Genomic DNA, 24290 nt, shown 5'->3' on the forward strand with positions numbered 1-24290 from the left:
GAAACTCTTAAGCGTGATCTATATGGCCCTGATTTTCCAGTCGGTCCTCAGGCATACAAAAACAAATGTAAAATATTCAAGTAATTAATAGCCCACAGAAAAAATTACATATAGCAACACTGCACCCACACACGGAATACTGAGTAAGGGGTGGGGTGGGGTGAGGGAATAATGGTCTAGTCAGGGTGCAGCCATAGAGAAGGAGGAGGAAAGGATGTCCAGGGCTGTCTGCACCTGCTCGGAATCTCCATATGGAACTGCACGGATAATAAAAATTTTTCTTCTTAATGATCTCAACTTTACTCTTCCTCTGTGGATAGCACACACACACTAAAAAATGGATAAACTAAGTGTGTCTGAAAGGAGACACAGAGATCCTTATTTCTTCCATGCTGTCTGGGATAGGCAGGTCTAGGCAGCGTCCTTGCTGTTAATCTGGACAGGGACCACCAGGGCTGAGCATGTGACGCTGCCTCCAGACTCATTCTGGCCTGGACTTCCTTTCTGGGGTGGCTGCTGCTGTCTGGCAGGCTTCCAGAATGGACCGTAGCCCACTCACTGGATAAGAGCAGCAAACACATCCAGAAGCAAAGATGAGAAAAAAAACAATCAAGATTTGGCCTCGGGAGGGCCAGTGGGAGGGGGAGGTGGGGAGGGATAGCATGGGGAGAAACGCCAAATGTGGGTGAAGGGGTGAAAGCAAACAGAACACACTGCCATGTGTGTACCTATGCAACTGTATTGCATGCTCTGCACATGTACCCCAAAACCTAAAATGCAATAAAAAAATAAGAAAAAAAAAAAAAAAAAAAAAGATTTGGCCTCATCTAATGTTCATGGTTTTTAAATGTTTTACTTGACAGAGGAAATAACTCATACACAAAGTCTCTACTACCCCAAATCAAGAAGTGAGTCACGTCTGTTAGCAGCAAGCACAATAAATAATAAAACTCACCTGGGTTCCCCATCGTTTCCCTTTAAAACAATCATCTCTCGTCAGAACACACAAAATATCTTCCATCTTAATCTCAGAAACGCTGTAAAAGGAAGGGCATAGCAAGGTAAACTTTCTGCTCTTTTGAAAACACCCAAAGACCTTGATGTATAAAACTGACCTATTCTTGAGCTAATTAGACATGAAGTAGAAGTGACACCTTCTAGGAAAGGAAATATTTTCCTAAACCCTTAGGAATTGAGAAGTGGACCTCTATGATATTAAAGGGACAGGATGATATTCCTGACAATTTCTTTCCTCCCTGATGAATTTAAAATAGGCTACATTTAGAATTTCCTTAATAGAGATTGTGTCATTATTTCCTGATAAATCTTGAATACCAAACAAGTGTGCTCGCTCACTGATCAACTCCCTTGGCTTGAGCAGATGGCAATGAAACAGAAAGCATTTTAGTCTTTTTATACCGAAGAGGAAAAAAAACGGAAATAAAAGGGTGGCCAAACATCCTCCACTGTGGGGTAAACACCCTGTGAGGGTAACGAGAGCACAAAGCCTGTCCACAGCAGCACTGCTCCGTCTTCTTCTACCCTGGAGGAGCTTCACTACCCTTGTCTCTTAATTACTGAGGGGTGAAGACCAAGGGATCTCTGATGAACCCAGAGCTGTGTGCCAAGCAATGAAACAAGAACTTGGGCTTCACTCAGGAACAGAAGCCACAAGGAGCCAGAACACAACAGTCAGAGCTGCCTAGTGGTGGAGTCTGGAAAACCTCCGCTTCATCCAATCGACCACAAGTCCACAGCATCTGAATGTAAGAAGCAGAGAGCCTCGCATGTCAGGGATGAAGGAGGAAATGTGCACTGCTGAAAAGAGTTTCCCAGGGAGAAAGAGGAGGAGGAGCTCGGGGCGGGGTGAGGAACAGATCATAAAAAGACAAATGATTTTGTTGTAAGTTCTTTTTATAAATGTAACAGCAAATTAAAACATGAATGGCAACCTCTTAGGTGGGAGAAGACAATTCTCCCCCTTTCCCCCAAAGGTTACTCTGACAAGGCTATGAATGAAAATGTCACGTCTCTGACAGCGATTTACCTGAAATGTGTCATCTCCTCCCTGCACACCCCCAGCCCTCACCCCTCAGCTTCCTCTCTCTGCTGCCAACTCACAGCCCTATGGATGAGTGAAGTCTTTTTACAGCAGCAAGAGTCAAGCAGAGGAGGCAGCGCATGCTCTGAAAGGGCAGCAGTCGGAAGGAGAGTGCCCAGGACTTCATGGGAAATCTATTTTTCACAGGAGAGAGGAATGCATGGATATTGAACTTGCCTCTTATTTATGCCGGAAACCCTGAAAGAAGGTGAAAACATAACCCAGTCCCATCTTTTTCTCTATCTGATTTGCTTCTATTCATCACTTTTTTTCTCAAAAAAAAGAGGAAAAACACAAAAGTAAAAGAAACACCAGACCTTGGAATCAAATCTTGAAGCAGAGAAAGAAAAAAAGAATGATGCCATTTGCAGTCAGGAATACAAAAAGCTAAATATGCCACAGAAAGGCAGTGTTCTCAAATGCATGTGCTGATATTCCAGCCAGAGTGAGGCTCATGGGCTACGTGTCCACATGGCGATGTGGGGGACCATACGCCCCAAGCAAACAGGAGCTGAGAGGGAACTCGAATGATTTACAGTTTAAAAGGGCTTTCTTCCTCTTCCTCAGAAATCGCTGCTTCTGAGGAACAAAGCAAACCTACTATGATTATTTATGGGTCCATTAACACATCTGAATCACCCCACCTTAGTATGAAACGAGACAGGTAAATAAATAAATTCAGGGAACTGTCTTATGCCTGATCTAAGAAATACACGTTCTGATGAAGCATTTACATTTTAATAAACCAATGATGATTTTCATTAGAAACACATTTAAAGGGGAGGCAGAAAAAAGTTAAGTAGTTGACACATACAAAGAAGTCTAATGAACGCAGAAGCAAAAGTTCTGAGCATCTAGACAGAGGTGGCGATGGCCCAGGAACCTGTCTCTTGCCCTGTCTGCTCCATTCAACTGCCTGGGTGAGCACCGCAGTGCTCAGTCTAGGAGGGCAGGCAGCCATTTGTGCTGGCCCTAGCTGCTGGGAGCCTCTGCCTGGCCTTCTCCAACCTGCCCTGCGGCACCTCAGCCCTCCTAACGCCTCGCTGCCTGGCTCTCACGTTCTCAGGCACAAACATGCACACACTTCCTCCTCCTCAGAAAGTATTTCGAAGTGTATCTTTTGGATTCTAAAAATGTTCAAGTCTGCTTCCCAATGCACACTTTGCAACCAGTTAATACTTTTTTCTTTTTTTTGCATTAAGACAAATAAATAGTTCATGTACAGCTATCCAATGTAGAGCATTTCCTCAAACAGAAATTGGGAAGAACAATGCATGACTGCAACATAATAACCCTGATTCTGATGTCTGTTTAAGATGATTACAGCAAGCCCATGAGGCAGGCAGCAGTCCCGGCCCAAGCCCCCCACAAGTGAGTGTTCAGGACAGACACCAGGGAAATGGGACTCATGCAAGGACCCTTCCCTCCTCATGTAAATGTGCTTACACCACCCTGCAGAGTCTCCACCAAAAGACCTACGCTTCCTCCTTTCTGGAGAGACGGTGTTAACACTGAGTTCTCCCCTTTTTAATGTGGGATTAAAAAGAAGGGAGTCATGCAAATGCAGGCACACTATTTTTTTCCAGACAAGATCGTCACAGCGGATGACAGGATTTGTTATGTCTTTAAAATACACTGACTCCCTAACACTTTGTGCCTCTGCTAATCACTGTTTTCCCTTCTCAATTTTAGCTTTACATTTGAGCCCTTCATAGCAATCTACTTGAACATGTTCTTAGAGAAAAATGAAGAGAGCAAAGACAGGGGTACCTCTGCTGTTAACTCTGGCCTTAGACAATTATCACTGGTCTCTGTAACTGCTGTCACTCATTTTTCTTAGGAAGAGGTCATGTCACAGTGAATGAGCATGGGGGAACATCCAGGGAGCTGCAGCCAGGAAGGAATGGGAGAATGGGAACTGGTAGCTCTAGAATGGAAGGAAGAGGAAAAGCAGCGTGGAGTGACTGAGAACGCTGTTAAGGTGTGGTGACTACATTTTCTATTATGGGGCCATAGCACCAAATTCTGAAAGTGCTTTCTGCATGTACACAAATTCCTATGACAGTGGAAAGCAGCCCCAGCAGCACTGTGATGGGCTCCCATGCTCTGAGAACAGGGTCAGGGAAGAAAAGGAAACCAGCTGTGCCAGAGGCTTGTGTTTCAACTTCCCCAGGGTTTCTGCTACACCTGCCTGGTGGGTGTCAGCTTCGAGGCCAAAAGGGCCACAAAGAGAGGCCAGCCAGCCTCCAGCTGAGGGAGCTCAGAACTCAGCAGCGCTGGGTGAAAAGTGACCAACTGATCTATATGAGATTTCTCTCACTAATAAGATACGATATGCACATCTTCCTTAGCAAATAAAAACCACTCTTTTCAAGTGACAGATTTTGTTAAGATAAGGAACACACTGAAGGAAGGAAAATCCAACTATATTTTGGCCCCCGGCATGACTACCAGGCCAGGAATAGTTTCCCACCACCCCCAACACTGCAGGACACACGGCACATTTTCTGAATAAGCCCCAGTCCATAGGTGTTCACACTAACAGCCTTGAAAGGGTTTGGGAAAGCCTTACTAGTATGTGAGGCCAAGTTCTGCAGGTGGGAAGTGGGACAGGGCCTGGTGGGGTCAGCCACACATGGCTCCTGCAAGTGAGGGGGCTGCACACCCAAGAGGCCCCCATACTGCCTGCTAGGGTGTTTCTGTTCCAATGCATAATGCAATGCTTCTTTCCAGTACCGTACTTTAGGGAAGAAAATGGTGTTGTAGTTTTATTTGATGTTTTACATAAAACACAGGGCTGGGCAAGGAAAAAGCAATTAAGACTATCCCATTTAGCGTCAGAGCCACCAGGTCTGGAACCCAGGGCTTTACTCAGGGGTATGAGGTGCTGAACTGTGACACACAAGATGGCAGCTGAACATCCTGACTGTGAATCTAGCGTGGACTTCAACTGCCTCAAAGTCATTTTCCCCCGGATTTATCTTCCTGGGGAAGGGAAATTGTGTGATGAGTAAGAAGCATTATTTTTTTAAAAGACAAATCAACTTTGAAGATACAAATCATTAATTGCAATAAATAAAAGTTGTGAATAAAAAGCGTTTCAGAAGCTGTGAAGATGATGCACACTTACCTTGCAGCAGGAGAAACGAAACACAGCCTCTGAAAGAAAATCAAGTACAACAGACCCTATGACTTAAGTCTGGCAACGCAAGGAAAACTGTCATGTGCTGAGGATATTAAGGGTTTTAGTTTTTGCCACTGGCTATTCTGGGACTCATTTAGGGATCACAAGGGTTAATGGCTCTTCGTCAGCTTACAAGGCCCATCCACTGTAAAAAGCGACAGAAAGTTAATTAGGTGAGATCAGCTGAAACCCCATTCAGGTTTCTGACTCACTTGATTTTGTGAGACGCCAACGAGTTGACATATTCTGCCTCCGAAGGAGCCAAAATGAGCAGGCTGCTCCCATGGCAGCCAATCCGGGCGGTTCTTCCAATCCGGTGGATGTATTCTGCAGGTGAAGATGGAGCGTTGTACTAAAAAGGGTAACAAAAATGAAGGCATTCACAGATCAAGGGACTGCCATTAATTGGAAGTGCAATACCCCTCACCTGCCTGCAGGTATCCCAAGAATTAAATCCTGGTGCTATGGTTACCCTAACGCAATCACAAGGAGAAGTCATTCAACCCTAAAACTCCTGGCTTCATTGGAAATAACAAGGCTCTGACACGCAAATGTGAACAGTGGCCAAGTTTCCGATAAACGAGACAACTTCTCATCCCAATATCTCCTTTTTAATTTCACTTCTCCACAGGTCTCTTCATTTTCTTATTTGCATCTTTTCACTGAGGTGACTGTACAAGGTGAAAATGTAGGCAGGTGGGGGTAAATTTCTCCAGGATGACCACATGACCTTGACCTACTTCCTTGGTAGACAAGGCCACAGGGTGAGGTGTCCAGAGGACACTGGAGGGTGTGGATGAAGGGGCTCCCTGCTCTGCGGGCAGAGTCTACCTCTGTTCTCAGGCCACCAGGAGCAGGCCCCAGGAGCTGGTCCCCATCAGCCTGCCGCAGCCCCATGCAGTCCTTCAGAATGAAGGCCATTCTACAGAATTCGGGCAGGTGAGCGGCAGGTTCCCTGCAGGTAGGGAAGTGATTTCACTTGCATGGAGAGCACTGCTGACTCAGAGAAAAGAGCAGACTCTATCCCTCATTATGATGGATTACACACAGCATTTTATTTTTTCTTTGGCGATAACTTCGTCATCATTAAAGCTAACTGACCATCCACTCATTCTTCCTTTTTCCACGCTTTGATGCTACACAAATCAACGAACTGAGGGCCAAGGTGAATATACTGTATGGGAAGCTAGGCATATTAAATGAATCAATATTTACAATATAAGCTCTAAATGATCAATTCCGTATGTCTGGCCTGCCGTATATTAAAAATCATCATCGTCTTATCTTCAATTCAGTCTGTGGCCAGCAGGAAAGAAGGCACAATGCCTCCAGTTCTAAAGTGATCATCTGCAGTGAGCAGATCAGATTTCCTGGCCAGTGACAGGCATGCAATCCCACTAAACTGTGAATAAACCATGACTCACGTCAACAGGGCACGTGTCCCCTAGCCCCCACACAGAAGGGCTTAAAAATATCATTCTGCAGACTAACAAAAAGAAAAAACAAAACTAAAACCACTAGACTCTAGTGCTAACACCTGTACCCTCTGGCAAAGTGTCTAAGACTAGAGGTATGTGTAAGATGCTGTCAGGAACTTAATTGCTCCCTGCAGGTCAATGTACATGGACACGGCTCTCAGGACAGCTGAGCCATCTCCTTCTGGACACACTAAGGCCTCCCAGGGGCCGAGATAATTCCCGTTATTTTCACATTGTTGAAATTTTGGTTTGTGACATGAATTAGTCTGGAAGCAGGAGAGCCTGCCACCTCCCTCTCATGAACGCACATTTTGGCTGTTTTGCTGCAGTGGTGAGCTGGGCTGGGTTAAGGAAAGATGTCAGAGGAACTGTACAGATAAGGCTGGTTTGCTGCCTGGTTACCAGGGCAACACCCAAGAGAATAATAATAATTATTTTACTTAAAGCCAATGCATCTACTCATGATCACATATTCCTGCCTAAAGCTTACACCTTAACAACTGAAAAATTACCTGAACAATCCATGTGACTTGAGGGAGATCTAAGCCTCGAGCTGCAACATCCTTTAAAAGAGAAAAGAATATGGTTTAACACTGAGTTTCTGAACCTATCTGGGGTTCTGGATATGTTTGATAATCTGACACAAACTCTGAGAGTTCACCCCCTCCATACTGCACGCACATTCAAGAATACATGTGTATGTCTGGTATACACACACAAACACACACACACTCCTGCATACAACTTTAGGGGGCTCAGGAACCCACTGCAGTCCTCTTGTGATTAAAAATTCTGATTTAGGGGCAAATTCTACAGAACTCATTGGTGAGAGAGTCATAACACCCTTTGCTAAAAGAATCGACAGGTTAGCCTAGGAGCTTAAGCAGTAATTATCAGTTGTGTTATGTAAAGAATTCTGAACACTTCTTTATTGGTTTTTATTGATTTACATTTTTTCTGAAAAATCACTTGATGATGAACACGTTCATGGATTATCATCCCCAGCCCACAACTATGAGCAACTCCTAACAACAAGCTGGCCCTGAGGTGTGTTCTGGAACATCACCCCTCAAGGCATTCACTGTGGGGGAGAAGTGCAAAGTATTTACTGAGGATTTTGCTTTCTGGCCTCAGAAAGCAGCAAGGATCTAGTAATCCCGTCTCTTCTGATAGCTGGATTAGAACACAGGCCAAACCCATTAATCGCTTCAAAGACTTAGCTAGATAGCTGAAAAACTAAAAGCAATGCAGACTGATTTTTAATTTTATTTATCTTTTCGACTGGTCACCACCTAAAGAGCAAAAATTCTCTGTTCTCTCACCATTCTAGCAGACTAGAAAGCAGGAATGTCCCCGTCTTTAGCATGCTTTAGCACTCAGCATTCATTCTTCAAGAATAACAGTCACAACAAGTGTCCCAGTCAACATTTACTAAACACTTACTACCCAACACACACACTGCACTGAGAGTTTCACGTGTATTATGTGACTAATCCTCGAAACAACTACTACCCCCGTTTGACAGATGAGAAAATCAGAGTCCAGAGAGATTAAGTATTTTGTTCTCGGACATGCAGCTGGGAAGTAGAAATAATCCTCAAATCCAGGTCTGCTTTGCTTTTTCAAGGTCATATTATATTATACCACATTCCACCACCAAAAATAATCCTATGTCCCTCATATGCTGCGGGTGGGAATCCCTGTATCCAGCAAAATTACATGTGCATTTGCTCCTGACCCAGAACAGTATCACTTCTAGAAATCCAACAAACATATCTGCTCATATTCCAGTAAGAAATAATGGTAGGAAGAACCCCAAAGCTCAAGAAAGTAGTTCCCTCCAAGGGATGAACAGAAGAGGAAGGACAGACCTTCTTTAATGAACCTTGATACTTTTGACTCAGACCATAGAAGAGTCTTGGCACAATTTTAAAACATAAACAGCTATCGCAATAGGAAATACAGAGTATCACTTATGACATATTCTTGTCAAACAAAACAAAACCTGAAACCTAGAACCTAAATCTAAGCAAGTATCTAGATCCAACTACTAGCATACACAGGAAGTAGGGGAGAAAGAGGACCATGTTGAACACCATGAGGACACAATTAGCCAAATCCTGAGTGTAGGGTATTCTAAAAGATCTGGTTTTAACCAAAAAAACTAAAGAAAAAGAGAGGGGGAGTAACACCACCAAAAAAACATTAAGTAGGTAGATGGAGAACCAACACCTTGACAGAGGCTCCCAAAACCACCAACTGTGGTTATGTCTGGACAGAGGATCTAAGGGGATTTTTACTTTTTTCTTTGTGTTTTCCCGTGTTATTTGCTTTGGTGTTAACGATCAATTCTTATCACTTACCCTACCATTTTTATTTATAAAAATTAAAACCTATAGAAAAGTTAAGAGACTAGAACAATCTAGAGGAAGGAGATACAGATGGTAACTTCCTCATCTAGTTCCACCACTGCAGTCTCTGGCGCAACTGCGTACTATCTACGCATCTGCACACACATACACATGTGCAAGCACATTTTTCTGAACCATCTGAAAGTAGGTTGCACACATCATGACACTTTAACCCTAAATGCTTTAGCACATACCTCCTAAGTAAAAGGACATTGATCTACATAACCACACCACCATTAACACACCCAAGAAATTTAACACTGAATAACATTTTCTAATAAACAGTCCATATCCAAATTTCTCTAACGATACCTAAGATGTCTTTTTTTCAAAGATGGGGTCTCATTCTGTTGCCCAGGCTGGAGTACAGTGGCACAATCACTACTCACTGCAGCCTCGATCTCCTGGTTTCAAGCGATCCTCTGGCCTCCGCCTCCTGAGTAGCTGGGACTACAGGCAAGCTCCACCAAACCCAGGTAACCTAGATTCTTTTTTGCCCAAGCTGCTCTTATACTCCTTGGCTCAAGTGATCCTCGCACCCCGGCCTCCCAAAGCGTTGGGATTACAGGCATGAGCCACCACGCCTCACGAGGCCTTTTACAGTTGTTTTTCTTTCCTAAACTAGGATCAGATGGCAGATTGCACACTCCATTATGTCTAATTTGGAACCATACGCCTGCCTTTGACTGACTTATTTAGTTTTCGATGTCTGTCATTTTTTAAGAACATCGAAATGTTCCTGAGGACATCGGACAACTGGATTTGTCTAACTGCTTCCTCATGGTAAGGTTCTGGCTAGGAATTCTGGCAGCAACAAGCTCAGGGCAACACTTTGGGTAAGTCGGTCCTGTTTGGGTCCCTCTGCTGTGAAGGTGACTTTCTCCTTTGTAATGAGTAACTGGGAGTGACACCTTGAGACCAAGCAAGTAACATGGTCCTGTTTCCTAAACCTTTCACCCAAGGCTTTTAGCATTATCGCTGGTCCTTGCCTGTACTGTTACCTTAAGTCTACCATTCCTTCCTTCCATTCTGCAGAAGTATTCTGGAATAATTCTGTAAAAACAGCCCACCCCCCACTCACTTTTCTTTTAAGTATCACAAAGTATTCATATGCACACAACTTTTTTGAAAAACAATAGGTGAAGTTTCTAGAAGAAACACACTCCCACCCAGGCAGAGTGGCTCACACTTGTAATCCCAGCACTTTGGGAGGCCAAGGCGGGTGAAACACCTGAGGTGAGGCGTTTGAGACCAGCCTGACCAACATGGTGAAACCCCATCTCTACTAAAAATACACAATTAGCCAGGAGTGGTGGTACATTCCTGTAGTCCCAGGTACTTGGGAGGCTGAGACAGGAGAAATCACTTGAACCTGGGAGGCTGAGGGTGCAAGGAGCTGAGATTGCGCCATTGCACTCCAGGCTGGGCAACAAGAGCAAAACTCTGTCTCAAAAAAAGAAAAAGAAACACACTCCTGACTCCCCCAGGGTCAGAGGCAGGACTTGAGGGAGACACTGCCTCACCACCGCCCCCCAGAAGAACCACTGAGGGTGCCTCAGGATTGGTCTGCCTTCACTTGTACCTGAGATTTGTGGGTTTTCTGTGAATGCTGGCTAGGCTGAATTTCTAAGTGTGTAAGCAGAAGTTAAATGTACTAAAAGTGTGTCAACCACCCACAAAGTGTTTTCAGACAGCTCCCACAGGATTGGGAAGCTAAAGGCTGATGCTGCAGAGCTGATGCCTTTGAGAACACAATTTAGGATGTTCTCTATCTAAAGGGGAATGGGAGTCGCTTTCTACATCAACTACAGTTTATGTTTCTAGAAACACTGATGAGTTCTTACATCTGCAAAGCTCTTGTTAAGAAATGATTTATTTTCTTTAAGTGCACTGCAGTGGGAGATACATGTAGACAGCGGGCTGCTTGAGCTTTACAGACATGCCTTGTAAAAAATGTAATGCTCAATGGCTTAGTAAATTCAACCAGGAAACACTAAGACTCTAAAGACTAAAATAACGTGTGACGTTCATGAAACTCACTGTGAGTTCACACATTGCAACAGTGAGTGATGACGGGCGCCGGCAGCCTGTCACTGTGCCCTCGAGGTTCTATTTCCTACTTGGGTGACCTAGCTCTGGACAACAGGCTAAGACACAATCTTCTGGTCTCCCACTAATGTGTGTTAGGGGAACCTCACTGAAGAGCCACCCACTGCCCAATATTCCCTGTTTTCTCTCCCCCAGATTGAGCTCAGCCACTTCTTTAGGCTACCACAGTGAATAAGGAGAAGGAAAGGCAAGTGGCAAGTCTTGCTCTAGAAGGAGAGAACTGGACTGCTTGCTCCAGTCCCACTTCGGGGCTGGTCTAATCCGCCTGAGTCCATTCAGCAAGCTGAGCCTCGGCTGCCCTGCCTATAAAATGGCTGGGAGAACCATGCTATGTACGTCATGAGGTTGTTGTGAAGATCAAATGAGACCATGTATGTGAGAAGTATCTGGAGAACTATAAATCTCAGTATTCTGAGGTTTTATAAATTTCACGGATCCTGGTGAAGTAAGAACTGGCATGATGGCAATCAGGCGGAGAAGTTACTTCAGTGCCTCTGTACTCTCCTCCTCCATCACATCTCATTCTCTGTTCCCGCCCCACCCTGGGAGAGGACCCTGGGAAGCAGCAGAGGCTCCATCTCCCTGGAGCACCATCAGCCAGCTGCATCAGATCAACAGGAGATGGTGACCCACCCAAGACTCAGCAGAGGATTCTGTTCTGCCTCCTCTTAGAACTTAGATGTAGTCCCATTTTATTCCTTTATCCTAATTAGGGCAAAAGAATTGCTAAAGTCAGTTCTGAAAGACACTCAACGGTGAGGCCTTGAAGGCCCTGGGCTTGACAATTGGCTGCCTCCATGAGACCTAGGAGTACAGATGGAAGGCAGCTTGCTCAGGTGCCAGCCTGTCAGTTGGATTAAAATGACTCATTTATTTACCCAAGAACCTCACAAAGTGCTTTTACTAACAGGGAGAGGGGGCCTGCCGTCTCTCTGAGAAGGGACGCAGCACACTCGCCTCTGACGCCTTCCCGGCCTGCCAAAAGTCATTATTGCCGTGTGTGGAAAGCCATCAGCAGGGTCCAGGCCCCCGTTGTCCGGGTGACAGATTGGGCTGCGTAATCAGAGGAGGAAGGAGAGAGTGCAGAAGCTGTCAGAGGCGAGAGATCTTGGCTGGAGCCGCCAAAAAACTGGCAACATGAGTTAGCGTAACTGAGTAAACAGCAAACAATCTCCAAATGATCTTTCCATTAACACCAACAAAATAAAATGAAAAAGATAAACTTTACCCAAAAAGCATACCCCAGAGAAAAGCATGAAAGTCCACATTTATTTGGGGCACAGAACTGACATTCTGTGACTCTCACAGCCTTATCTCCTTTGTCTCCAAGCCTCCTGGCACGGTGGAAATTTCCCAGGAGGAGAGGAAATTAAGAACTGTACAGACAGAACAGTATGCTTCAAGCGGAAAAAAAACTGCAAAGGTGGAGGGAGGCAGTGCAGGTGATTTAGGTGCATCTTCCAAAAAAGAAAAGCATGCGCTGGACAACCAAGGAGGATGTCAAGGGACAGTCAGTGCCCGGGGGAGCTGGAAGTGTCTTTCATTTCTGGGGGAAAGGTGACTGCGCTCTAACCGGAGACAACCAAGGAGAGCCACCCAGACCAACAGAAAACCTAGTGTCAGCCTTAAAATCAGGTGGCTTGGAAACTCCATCTTCCACTCATTCAGTGGTACTTTGTCAGCTCATCACCATCACGATGGCATTAAAAACCAGTTCCTTTCCTCTGGCTCAGGGTGGGTTCTTCTCTATAAAGGCAGGAGGAAATAACATTTTGCAAATGATCCAGTGCCTGGTACCTGATCCCTTTGGTTGCTTAATTCCACTTGGGAAAGTGGGCTTTGAACTTCCAATGACTCCTTCCTGCTCATCCCGACTCCCTACTTCACTTGGCTTTTTCTTAGATCTAGTTTTCCAGAAGACACGAAAGTACAGTGTGAATGTGTGAGGACTCCTTGTCTTTCACAAACTGATCTCTTTTGCCCCAACTACCCTTTGCCTAGACTCCATCTTACCACAATCACACCTGTACTGAACAGCCACAGTACACAAAGCCATGTTATCAGGGCTTGAGAGCTGCATGAAATTAAAAAGCTCCCTGCTTTTAAGATGTATATAACTAAAATGAAATAAAGCACACACATGCACCGTAACTGTTTCTAACAGGAAGGAGAGTGGGGTGGGGGACTTTTTAATGGTAAAGGAAATAGCGTTAACGGTGAACTTCTGTGTGAGCACATCACTATTTCCAAATTTTCATAAGGACATTCATTCTGGCCTTGTTAAAAGGATCTCGGGATGATAAATGAAAATGGCAAAAGGCACAGTACAAAGGGGGGAAAAATCCCCACTTAACGATTAACAACACGATTCCTCTTTATCAAAAGAAGCCAGTTCTCCATCTGTCTCATCCTGAAGTGGCCCTCGTTCCTCATTAACACCAAGGAGGCTCCTGGAGAGCGTTCAGATAGCCTGGCAAGCAACAGGCTGCTTAAAAGGACGCAGAGTGGCAGCATCTCCCCCAATCCAGGCATGATCTATCACAGCGTGTGTATCCCACGCGCCCCGCAGCTCTCAGATGCCAGAAGCGTCAGCTAGAGCAAACAAGCATGGCAGAAGGGGCAGGAACACCGAGAGGAAGCGAAGAACTTCCCACAACTGGGAACCTGCACTTTTGTTCTGGCCCAGCTATTGAGAGAAACGAGCCCCATCCAGCTCTTCACCAGTCATCTTCACTACAGAGCAAAGAGAGTCCACAGAAGATCAGCATGCTGGTGTGGCCTGGACTAGAAAATGAACAAAGACCAAGGGCTTTAGAGAAATCAGGCTATGGGCAAGGGAGAGTTTTCATTACACGTGGCACCTGGCACTGGCAGGGTGCAGAGGGCTGGGGGGGGGGGGGTACTGTGCTTGCCAAGACAATGGCGTTCTTTGTCTAGCTGATACCACGTGCCTGTAGGTATCATCAGCCAGACAGAACAAGGAAAGTGATCATATGCTTTGATCTCACTGAGAATTGTCTGAAATATCTGAGAAAGAATAATCTTTTTCCATGAAGAGCTACTAAAAATACAAGTTCAGGTATCTGAACTTCAGATACCTGGGGTTTTCTTTTGGGCTTATAGCTCGCCCGTGTCTATAAAAGTGTTCACCTACTAGGAAACTCAACAATTTCCGAGGGATAAATCCAGCATCTTATGGGTCAAAGATAAAATATTCTGTTCCTATCATAACCCACACTCTACCACAAAGGTTCTTACTGCTCTCTATTTCAACATTAACAGTCTAGAACATTCACTTCTCAGATGATACCAGATAAATGAAAAACTTAGTCCCAATGAGTACGTCTATTAATCTCTACCTCTCTGTCTTAAAAGACACTACACTGGTAGCTCTCAACATCAACTTTCTTGGGCCCCATTTATCGCCTCCAATTTGACCAGCAAAAATGCCAAGTGCCTACTGCGTTTGCCTGCCTGTTCTATGCTAGACACCGGGATAAAAATGCAAACAAATCTGTCCTTGTCTTCACGGCGCTGACGATCAGCTGGGAAGGCACCTAGGCGAGGTGGGATGAGCACTACGGTGAAGAAACGTAGAGTGCACTGGGACGGCCTCATGGGGAAGAACGGGGGCTCCTGGGTTTCGTTTCTTTTAAGACATAAAATGTAAGCAGAGACCTAAGGGTGGTTTAGTCAAAATCATGACAGCATTCCAGGCAGAGGGACTAGCCCGAACGAAGGCCCCAAAGCCAAAAGATATATTCAAGGTCTAAAAGAGGGGGCTGTTTTGCTGAAGGGTAAGGAGCAAGGGGGAGAAGGATGAAAAGAGATAAAAAGGGATCAGTTTCCACAAAGCATTGTTAGATATAATAAGGATTTTTGACAAATTTCTTTCTCCTGCTTTTTTTCTTTTAAGACAAGGTCTCACTCACTCCGTTGCTCAGGCTGGAAAGCAGTGGTGCAATCACAGCTCACTGTAGCTCGACCTTCTGGGTTCCAGTGATCCTCCTGTCTCAGCATCCTGAGTAGCTAGAACTACAGGCACATGCCACCATGCCTGGCTAATTTTATTCTTTAATTTTTTGTAGAGACAGGGTCTTGCTATATTGTTGCTCAGGCTGGTCGTGAACTCCTGGGCTCAAGTGATCCTCCCACCTTGGCCTCCCAAAGCGGTGGGACTGTAGGCGTGAGCCACTGCACCTGGCCCAACAAATTTCTTTATTAAGTAGATTATTTGGAATTAATCTTCACTACAGACCATGCATAAAGATGGCTTTAGAACAAGCTCGAGCATCTGACTCATGGATGGGCCTCATAAAGGGAAAGGCTTGGTCAGACACAGACCTCCTAAGGAGGCAAGTATTCCATGATTACAGCTCTCAGATCTGAATGTCGGCAGAGCCACTGTTTGCCTCGCACACATGAGAACCGACACTGTGATAAGCAGGTTACCAACAAGCCCTCTTGCAGATGAGCACATGTATATATACACACAAGAAACCATGCTGCACTCGTACAGAAAGTCTACACTTAGAAAAGTCTCCATTACCTTTAACACTGAATATGGAATACAAGTTCCTTAAAAAGTAATTGCATTGAATGTGGCCTAGATGGACATTAGCTTAGTATCTTTCTTTCTTCCCAGCTCTTGTTCGCTGGATTTACTATATTTATAGTACAATTTCATTACTGTATATATAGGGACTTCTCCAGTAACCAGTTGGGGATTAAGTGACATCATCCAAGATGGCACAGAGAAGGCATTTTAATCTTTGGAGATAGCAACGACTATGGTAAAGAGAATCCCCAGAGCGGGGGAACAGTGAAGGTGTGAGTTTTTAATCTCCAAAGAGCATGAGAGGTGTGAGTTTAAAAAGTCAGTGCTGTGCTGGAGAAGGCAGCTACCTAAGACTGCAAACCCTGAGGCTGAGGAAGCTGGCCCTGAAATCACAGGGCAAACAACAGTCTGAGACAACAGCAAATAAAATCAGCCCAAATGCACCGGTTTTCCTTTAAGAAAAGGTGAGCAGACGCAAGCAGAATCATTTTGTTGTGGAAAGACTTTCTCAGCTCTAATTACTCCCGATAGCTGTAATTTACAAGTTTTTGGTAGCTAGAAATCTCCAAGATTCACACATATTCAGACCAACAGCTGCCACTATTAGTGAGCAAACTGCCAAGTCTTCTGCGCAGTGGTGGCTGGCTATCTGTGACTCCGTCAGGTGACAAGAAAGAAGTGCAAAGAGGCCAGCCCCATTATGGGGCCCCTAGTGTTCCTGGGCCCTATAGGGCTGACCACAGGACAAACAGTCAGGAGATGAAAAATTACACAGCCAATACAGAAATGTATCCGCCTTCGCATGGAAGACAGGATGATACGTACCGTGCAAAGAAGGACGCCTCTTCTGGAATGTGAAAATTCCTGAAACACTGCTGTTCTTTCCTACAAAAACAAGGAAAAATAGGGCCTTATAACTCAGAGACAAACTCCAGCAAGGCAGGCTTAGATCTCCCTAGCTCTCCCCATCTCCTACTGCTAGAGCTGTTTTCAGGCACAGAGAGGTTTGCCAGGCAAGAGGAAGAAGTGGCTTCTTTATATCTTTTAAAATGACCCTGTATTTACAGGACCAGATTGAGGCTACAAGGAGGAACTTTGAGGGTGCGCATTTCTGTAAGACAGTAGCAGGGTAGGCACACTCTCCAGGAATGGCCAAAAACAAGAACAGGAAGGCACAAGTTACTACATGGAAAGTTCCAAGCCTGTGTGCAATTTATTCTAAACCTTTTCCCACAAGTGCTCTGTAGAAATCGAGAATAACCAACCTTATCTACAGGCAATTTTTTAAAAGATTAGATATTTATAAAACTATGTATTTTAATTGTAGAAAAACTATATTTATGTTAAAGGAAGAAAATAAAATATCACTCAAGGCAAACCACCACTACCACCAGGGACACCTTGATGTTTCCCAAGTCCCCCTTTTATGCATAACATAACCAAATAGTCAGCTTTCCAAAAACATGGTATCCTACTACTTATACTGTTAACATGCTCTTATATACCAACAGAATATGAACATCTCTTGATGCCAGCAAGTATCCAAAGATCACATCATCTCTCATGGTAAAATAGTATTCAGCTAAATGGATGTACCATTATTTATGTGACCAATGTTGTATTACTGGCAATTAAAGTTGTCTCTGATTTGTGTGTGTGTGTGTGTGTGTGTGACAGGGTCTCACTTTGTCACCCAGGCTCACTATACAATCTCAGCTCATGTAACCTCCACCTCCCAGGCTCAAGTGATCCTCCCACCTTGGCCTCCTGAGTAGCAAGGGACTACAGGCATGCACCACTATGCCTGGCTAATTTTTGTATTTTCTGTAGAGATGAGGTTTCGCCATGTTGCCCAGGTTGGTCTTGAACTCCTGAGCTCAAGCAACTCACCAGCGTCAGCCTGCCAAAGTGCTGGGATTACAGGCGTGAGCCACAACGCCCTGTTGATATTTTAATGTTGCAATCAATGCTGTGAGATAAACATCTCTGTAAATAAGTCACTGTGTACATTCTTAAGTATTCCCTTAGGGTAAATTCCTAGAAACACACTTGCTGAACCAAAAGGTGAGCATCCTGGAATGCTTTCAGTAGGAGCCTGCAAGCACGCATTCAGTCATGACACCTCTGTGTACTTGAGTTGGTTACACTTACCCGTCGGCAACAAATACAAAGAGAACCAAGCTATTCACAATCTGGAAAAAGGTAAAGTCTCTGCTGCTTTGGCACAGTCACCACGCACTGTGGCATGTCTTTCTGGTCTTTCATGTGCATAGCTTTTGTCCATGGCTGGAAGCCCAGGGCACAGCTCACTTAGTGCACCGGATAAAGACATACCAACAACATTCATCAAGTGCTCACCACGTACCAGACCCTGGTGCAAGCACCTTACACGTCTGAATTTCTCTAATCCTCAGTGTCCCTATGTGTAGGTACTATCCATCACTCCCATTTTCCAGAAGAAAAAAACTGAGGCACAGATGGGTTAAGGAACTTGCCCAAAGGACATGCACCCGTGGAAAAGGGCTGGAATGATACTGAACCCAGGGAGTTGCGTTCCAGAGTCAGTGCTCAGACCCTCGAAAGGACAGATACATTCACTCAGTCTGCTGCATGGCCTTTTACAAGGATCATTTTTAATGGCTACATCGTAGAATCAAAATCAGAAAAAATCAAAAAAGTTCATAAAAGCTTGTGAAATACCTTGAAGACCAGATATGACGTATTCAGATTTGGGGTAAGAAAAAAAGCCGACCAAACTCTTGGACTTTCATCATGACTCCCATGCAAATAGCAACTTCTATCCAGTGCTCATCGACGTATGTAGAACCATGTCAAGCAACGAAGGAGACATGTAGGATAGTGGCCAGGAAGATACAAGTGGGACTGTTTCAGCTTAGACTCGATTAAAAAACTTACCCCAATGCTTACAAAATAAAACACAGGGATATTATACCTTCTGTCTTCTACTGCAAAGGCTAAATACTTAATAAACAGACAGCATCAATAAAATATAACAATTTTAAACTATAAAAAAAGAACTATTCCTGAAGGACAGAGAACAACAATAGTACTAATGGCGCCTAACATTTACTGAGCACTTACTGTGTGCTGTGTACAGAAAGCATTAATTCAGTCAACCCTAAAGGAAGTACACTTATCATCCCCATTTTAGAGACATGGAAACTGAGTCACAGAGAGTTTAGTTACCTGAGATTCCACAGCCAGCAAATGACAGCAGGACAAAAGCACAAGCAGTGTGTCCCCAGAGGGCACAGCTACAAACAGCATGCTAGACTACTGCTGTTACAACGTGAGATGAACATTATACTCTGTGTAATGAAGCTACAGACTCTTGTATGATCTATTACAGAAAATCCCTAGACCGTTCTGAGTCCACACCCAGCTCCCCGCATCAGCCTTGGACCAACGCTGCAGAACACCTCTAGTAAAAACAGACCCACAGGATTAGTAACAAAGCATAAAACAAAAACAAAACACAAAACCATTAATGGTATTAAAAAAATAAAATTGACAGGTCTGATTCAATCGGGGATCCAAAGGTAAAAACCAAGAGTCTACCTAATGCACAAGGGCTGGAATATTCAGGAATTTCTATAGCATCTTGTGGCAAATAACCTGTGCCCTTGAGTGACCTTGAGCAGGTTCGCTTTTCTGGGCCTGCATTTACTTCATTATTCAAATAAAAGAGCAAAACCAAAGAGGGGCTGGACTTATTTAGGAAGATGTCAAAGCTGTAGTGTCCCTTTCAGCTCTAGAAGTGTTATGATCTTTTAAGCTGGCTCAAGTCAAATCTCATTCTGATTTCCAGTTTTCCTTCTCACTTTCTGATTTTCAAAGCTGCCTGGTAACCTCTCCTCTAGGTCAAAATGGCTCCTCTTTCTGCGTCTCACTCGTCCTTCCTTTCCAGTTCCGGCGAGCAAATCTCACTCCCACACTCCACCCCGACTCCCTAACAAACAGCCCAGTTAAGAGTGGAGGAATGCAACTCACACAGCTAAGTCCCTAAAATCGAGGAAATTTGTATTCTTCTTCCTGAACAGAAATCTCACTCTGTGCTGAGAAAGAACTGGGAACCCGAAGCCCCTTTGGTTCACAGTACCCTCTCCCAACCAAAAGTGTTGAGAGTGCGGCGCTGCGTCTTGTTGACAATGACAGCAGCCGTGCTCAGCAGTACCATATGGGATCCACAATTTAGCTCCATTAATGCTCTTAATTTGAAGACATCAAGCCCTAATTACACACTGGGTACTAAAAAGGCAAAACCCTTCCCTGGTGCCAGCTACTTAGTGGTACTCTGTTGCCTTAACAGCTGGTTGAGGTAGACTCAGGCCAAGTCGGGGCCTGTGAGCTCTCTCGGGTGGAAGAGACCAGCTCCCGGAGCAAAAGCAAATGGGAACAATACACCCCCTCGCCCACATCAATCCTGCACGGTGATCCCCTTGAGTTCCAGTGGGTCACCCATTTTCGTCTAATTCTTGACTTGCCCAGCGGAACGTGCAAGGGTCGTAGCCATTGCTGAGCCTAAAGAATGGGTTTGCTGGACTCAGGTCTGTCCGCATCTCCACGTGGGGCCACGTCACTCCACAGGGAGATCGGTGCTCACCTCCTGCTCCATGTTGCCATGCAGTCGTAGGAATTTTAATCGCGTGGAGGCAGATGGCAACTGCCCTGATGCCGGGGCCCCTGAGCTGCTCAGCAGGGTCTGCAGGAAGAGGCTGTAGTGGAACTCCACCAGCTCGCAACTTGAGAAAAAGACAACCATCTTCTGGTCTTTCTCAAACTACATCAACATAAAAGGAGAAAAAACCCACATATTTTAAGATTAGGTGACATTAAAACGAGTATTTCTCTCAACTACATGGTCATGCTGACCTCTACTTAGAAACAAAGGTTTCTTTGAATTATTTAAAAAAAAAAAAACAAAAACAGCGATACTCCACTCTACAAAGAATGCAGGAGAGAAAAATGACATAGTGATCATTTCAAACAGCTTTTCCTTCTCTGACAAAAATAAACACACTTTGGAGCGCAGCTGTGCGGAGCTGCGTTCCTTTCACTCGTCCAGGGCTTGCCACAAGCAACACGACCTGGCTGAGACCACACATACGCAGAATATCCTGAAGCTCCACCCTTCATCCCTTCCACTCACTATTTTCCCACATCTCAGAGAAAGTTATCACAGAAATCTAGTAAATAAATAAACAAATGCCAGGATTCTTTGAGAAACATGAGGACGAGCCCCTAGATCTGCCTCACATCCAGCTGTTCCCACCACCTGTGATGTTCCTAATGTCACAGGAGAGATACGGAGGACAGATTTCAAGCTGAGCATCATGGCTATTACTCACCTATGATTCTTTACCATAACCCTAAAACCTGACTGAAAGGACGTATATCAAAGTCCACCTCTGGAATGCAGAGATAAGTTGGAAAACCTTCTCTGATTCCTGGTGTCTCAACTCACTGCTACCTATGCTTAACACAAGAAAGCAGCCTTTCTTCCCGGGATCAAGTTGGCTCTAGCCCACAGTCCTACCTTGCATTTCTGAAGGATGAAGGCCGCTAGGCAGACAAGCCTTAGTTTGCTGGGAACCACAGTTACGTGCTGCTCGAGACTCTCTGGTATCGCAAAGCTGTCCAGCTCATCGCCAGCTGGTGGAGGACAGACCTCCTGGACCACTTTGTCCTTTGGGTTCAACTGGTCATGGCTCTCGTCCAGGACAGAAATACTGACTGGATCATGCAAACTGATATCAGCCAGCCGCGTTACACCTTGCACAGAATGAGAAGGGCAAAGCGGATGACAAACACACTGTAAAACTGGTCACAAAAGCACATGCCCCCCACAGCAGCCACCCATGTATGTTAGGAAAGTCCCCATGGATATCATCAACTCCCAGCACTGATCTGCCCTAGTGCCAATCTGTGTTGCAGGGAGATCTACCAGTTTCTTTCCACAGTCTAACAACCAACCCGTATTAACATTCCACAAACACTCACCAAAGAATAGCATCCAAAGAATAGCAACAGATACTGTGCCCACCCCCACCTCCCATAAGGGTTCTTTGGTCAAGTAAGTTACGGCAAACCTTTGATTTCAAAAGTTTCACAAAAGCTTCTTTGCTGTAAGCAGCACTCTCAGGGCCTTTATTGTGTTAATGTGCCCTGAAAATATCCAAGGGAGGGGAATGTGGGGCATTTCTCAAACTTTTTTGACCACAGAATCCCTTTTTCACGTGCTATCCTTCCAAATTAATGTTACTTAGAACATGGAGAACTGGTACATGCATATTGCAATGTGGCCTAGTAAGCCAAGGAAACCAGACACACAAACGTGAATGCTGCACTGTTCATCAGATGACTCACTGCATGGGGTGATTCTGGTGAAGTGATGCAACTTTTCTAAGCTTACGTGTTCCCAATTACAAAAGAGAGCTAAGAATTTCCATCTCAGGCTGGGCACGGTAGCTCAAACCTGTAATCCCAGCACTTTGGGAGGCCGAGGTGGGTGGATCACGCGGTCGAGAGATCAAGACCATCCTGGTCAACACGGTGAAACCCCGTCTCTACTAAAAATACAAAAAATTAGCTGGGCATGGTGGCCCGTGCCTGTAGTCCCAGCTACTCAGGAGGCTGAGGCAGAAGAATTGCCTGAACCCAGGAGGTGGAGGTTGCGCTGAGCTGAGATCGCACCGCCGTTGCACTTCAGCCTGGGTAACAAGAGCGAAACTCCGTCTCAAAAAAAAAAGAATTTCCATCTCATATGGATGGAAGACAGAGAAGAGCTTCTTCAATAATATATTTTTTAAGTTCAATAGCTCTTTAGGAGGAAGAATGATTACATAAAAAAGGCACTCAGCTGAGGCCACCATCTTCAGTGCAAGGGCCCTGCTCTCTGTGGGCTGCAAGTACAAAAAAAACCCCATGAAACCACCAAGCCAACAGAAGCCAGTCTTTCCTCCTCCTCACCCCTGCCCTTTCTCCCTTTCCCCACACCCTGGGGCACATATCTGTCTCGGATGAGTGGAAGAGGGAAGCTGGGAGTGCAGAACACAGAGTTTCAGAGGCAGCCTTCGAAGGAGTCTCTCTCCCCGCCCCCACCTCCCCGAGGTTGAGAATCGATGCAATAAACAACTGGGATTCAATCCAGGTTCTTCCTCTTCATTAAGAACAAAGAAGGTCCCATCACTTCTTTTCAACTCACCTTCTGTGAGTGTTGCTGATAGCAAGACGTTCTGTCGTTTTTGACATTCAGCATTTACAGCATTAAGTATCACTGTGATGTCCTTTTCAAAACCCAAATCCAGGATTCTGTGGTTGTAAGAAAAGAAATTTTTATCTCTATGAAGAGCAAATGTGGTCTAAGGGGCTAGAGAAGTCACAACAAGGAGAGCAGAAACAGCCCTTCTCTTCCACCTGTCATCATCCTGGGACGAGGCTCACCTGTCTGCTTCATCAAACACCAACCACCGCAGCCGACTAAAATGAATGTTCTTTGTGGATTTTATATGATCCACAAGACGTCCAGGAGTTGAGATAAGGATATTTATTCCTTTGCGGAGTCTGTTTAAAATTATATATCATAAAACAAAGTAAATCAAACAAGGCTACACCAATAGAAAACACAGGAAAAAGGCAAAAGAGGCAGACTCATCTCATGCACAGTGCAAACATGCCACAGCCTGAAATCATGAAAAACAGAATGACAACTGGGTGGAAAGCTGTGCTCGAGTCTTTCCCTCTACTGTGAAACGCAACTGTTAAGATCTGAAATTACATTAAAATCACAAAATCTTAACTTCGGAAGGAATCATAACTACATAAGCCAGTGCTCTTTATCTGATTCATAAATCCTTTCTAGAACCTTCCAAAGAGATTGTCATCTAGCCTGTTCTTGAAGGTTTCTGTGTCAGGGAATCTATCATCTGAGCAAGTTATCCCATGCCAATGTGCTCCAATTGGTAGGACACTTTTTTCTTATGCTAAACCCTTTATGTAACTTCCATACAACGGGGCTCAGCTTTGTCTCATGGGATATATACAATAAATCTAATTGCTCTTTCTCCAAACAACCATTTTCCTATTGTCCACAGTAATAAAAGCCTCCAATTTTTAACACATTTTTTTTTCTTTGTAGAGACGGAGGTCTTGTTATGTTGCCCAGGCTGGTCCCAAACTCCTGGTCTTAAGTCATCCTCCTGTCTTGGCCTCCCAAAGTGCTGGGATTACAGGCATGAGTCACTGCACCCAGCCTACCTGGGGATATTTTCCAGCTTCCCTTGCAGTTAAGTATAGTCATGTTTCTGTTTTAGCAATGGGATAAAAGGGTAAAGGGAACATATCAATCACGCAAGCACTTTCAGAGGGAGCAGGTATGATCATCTCTGTATCTGCTGGCAGGAAATTAGATGCAATGGTTGGAGTGCCT

General features: G+C 44.7%; 1 protein-coding gene across 12 annotated transcripts in view; it reads right to left on the reverse strand.

Annotated features, from left to right (window-relative positions):
• DDX31 (DEAD-box helicase 31) overlaps window positions 1-24290 on the reverse strand; it is a 76941-nt gene that overhangs the window by 29985 nt on the left and 22666 nt on the right. For 3 of the 12 annotated variants that reach the window (XR_013519805.1, XR_013519808.1, XR_013519806.1), the window contains exons 10-17: window positions 23306-23425; window positions 23067-23173; window positions 21399-21634; window positions 20466-20642; window positions 16667-16726; window positions 7276-7326; window positions 5498-5612; window positions 956-1037 (exon numbers count right to left, since the gene is read on the reverse strand). Coding sequence is in view for 3 of the 12 variants with exons in the window: in XM_078330418.1 (XP_078186544.1) it covers window positions 5164-5260; window positions 5498-5637; window positions 7276-7326; window positions 16667-16726; window positions 20466-20642; window positions 21399-21634; window positions 23067-23173; window positions 23306-23425 (988 nt within the window). In the remaining 9 variants the exon portion in view is untranslated. Of the gene's footprint in view, window positions 1-955; window positions 1038-3871; window positions 5261-5497; window positions 5638-7275; window positions 7327-16666; window positions 16727-20465; window positions 20643-21398; window positions 21635-23066; window positions 23174-23305; window positions 23426-24290 lie in introns of those variants that run through there. The other 9 variants (XR_013519797.1, XR_013519798.1, XM_002806535.6 and 6 more) reach the window with 5 other exon arrangements.

The sequence above is a fragment of the Callithrix jacchus genome, chromosome 1, assembly GCF_049354715.1.
Source record: "Callithrix jacchus isolate 240 chromosome 1, calJac240_pri, whole genome shotgun sequence".
In the NCBI taxonomy this organism is placed as follows: Eukaryota; Metazoa; Chordata; class Mammalia; order Primates; family Cebidae; genus Callithrix; species Callithrix jacchus.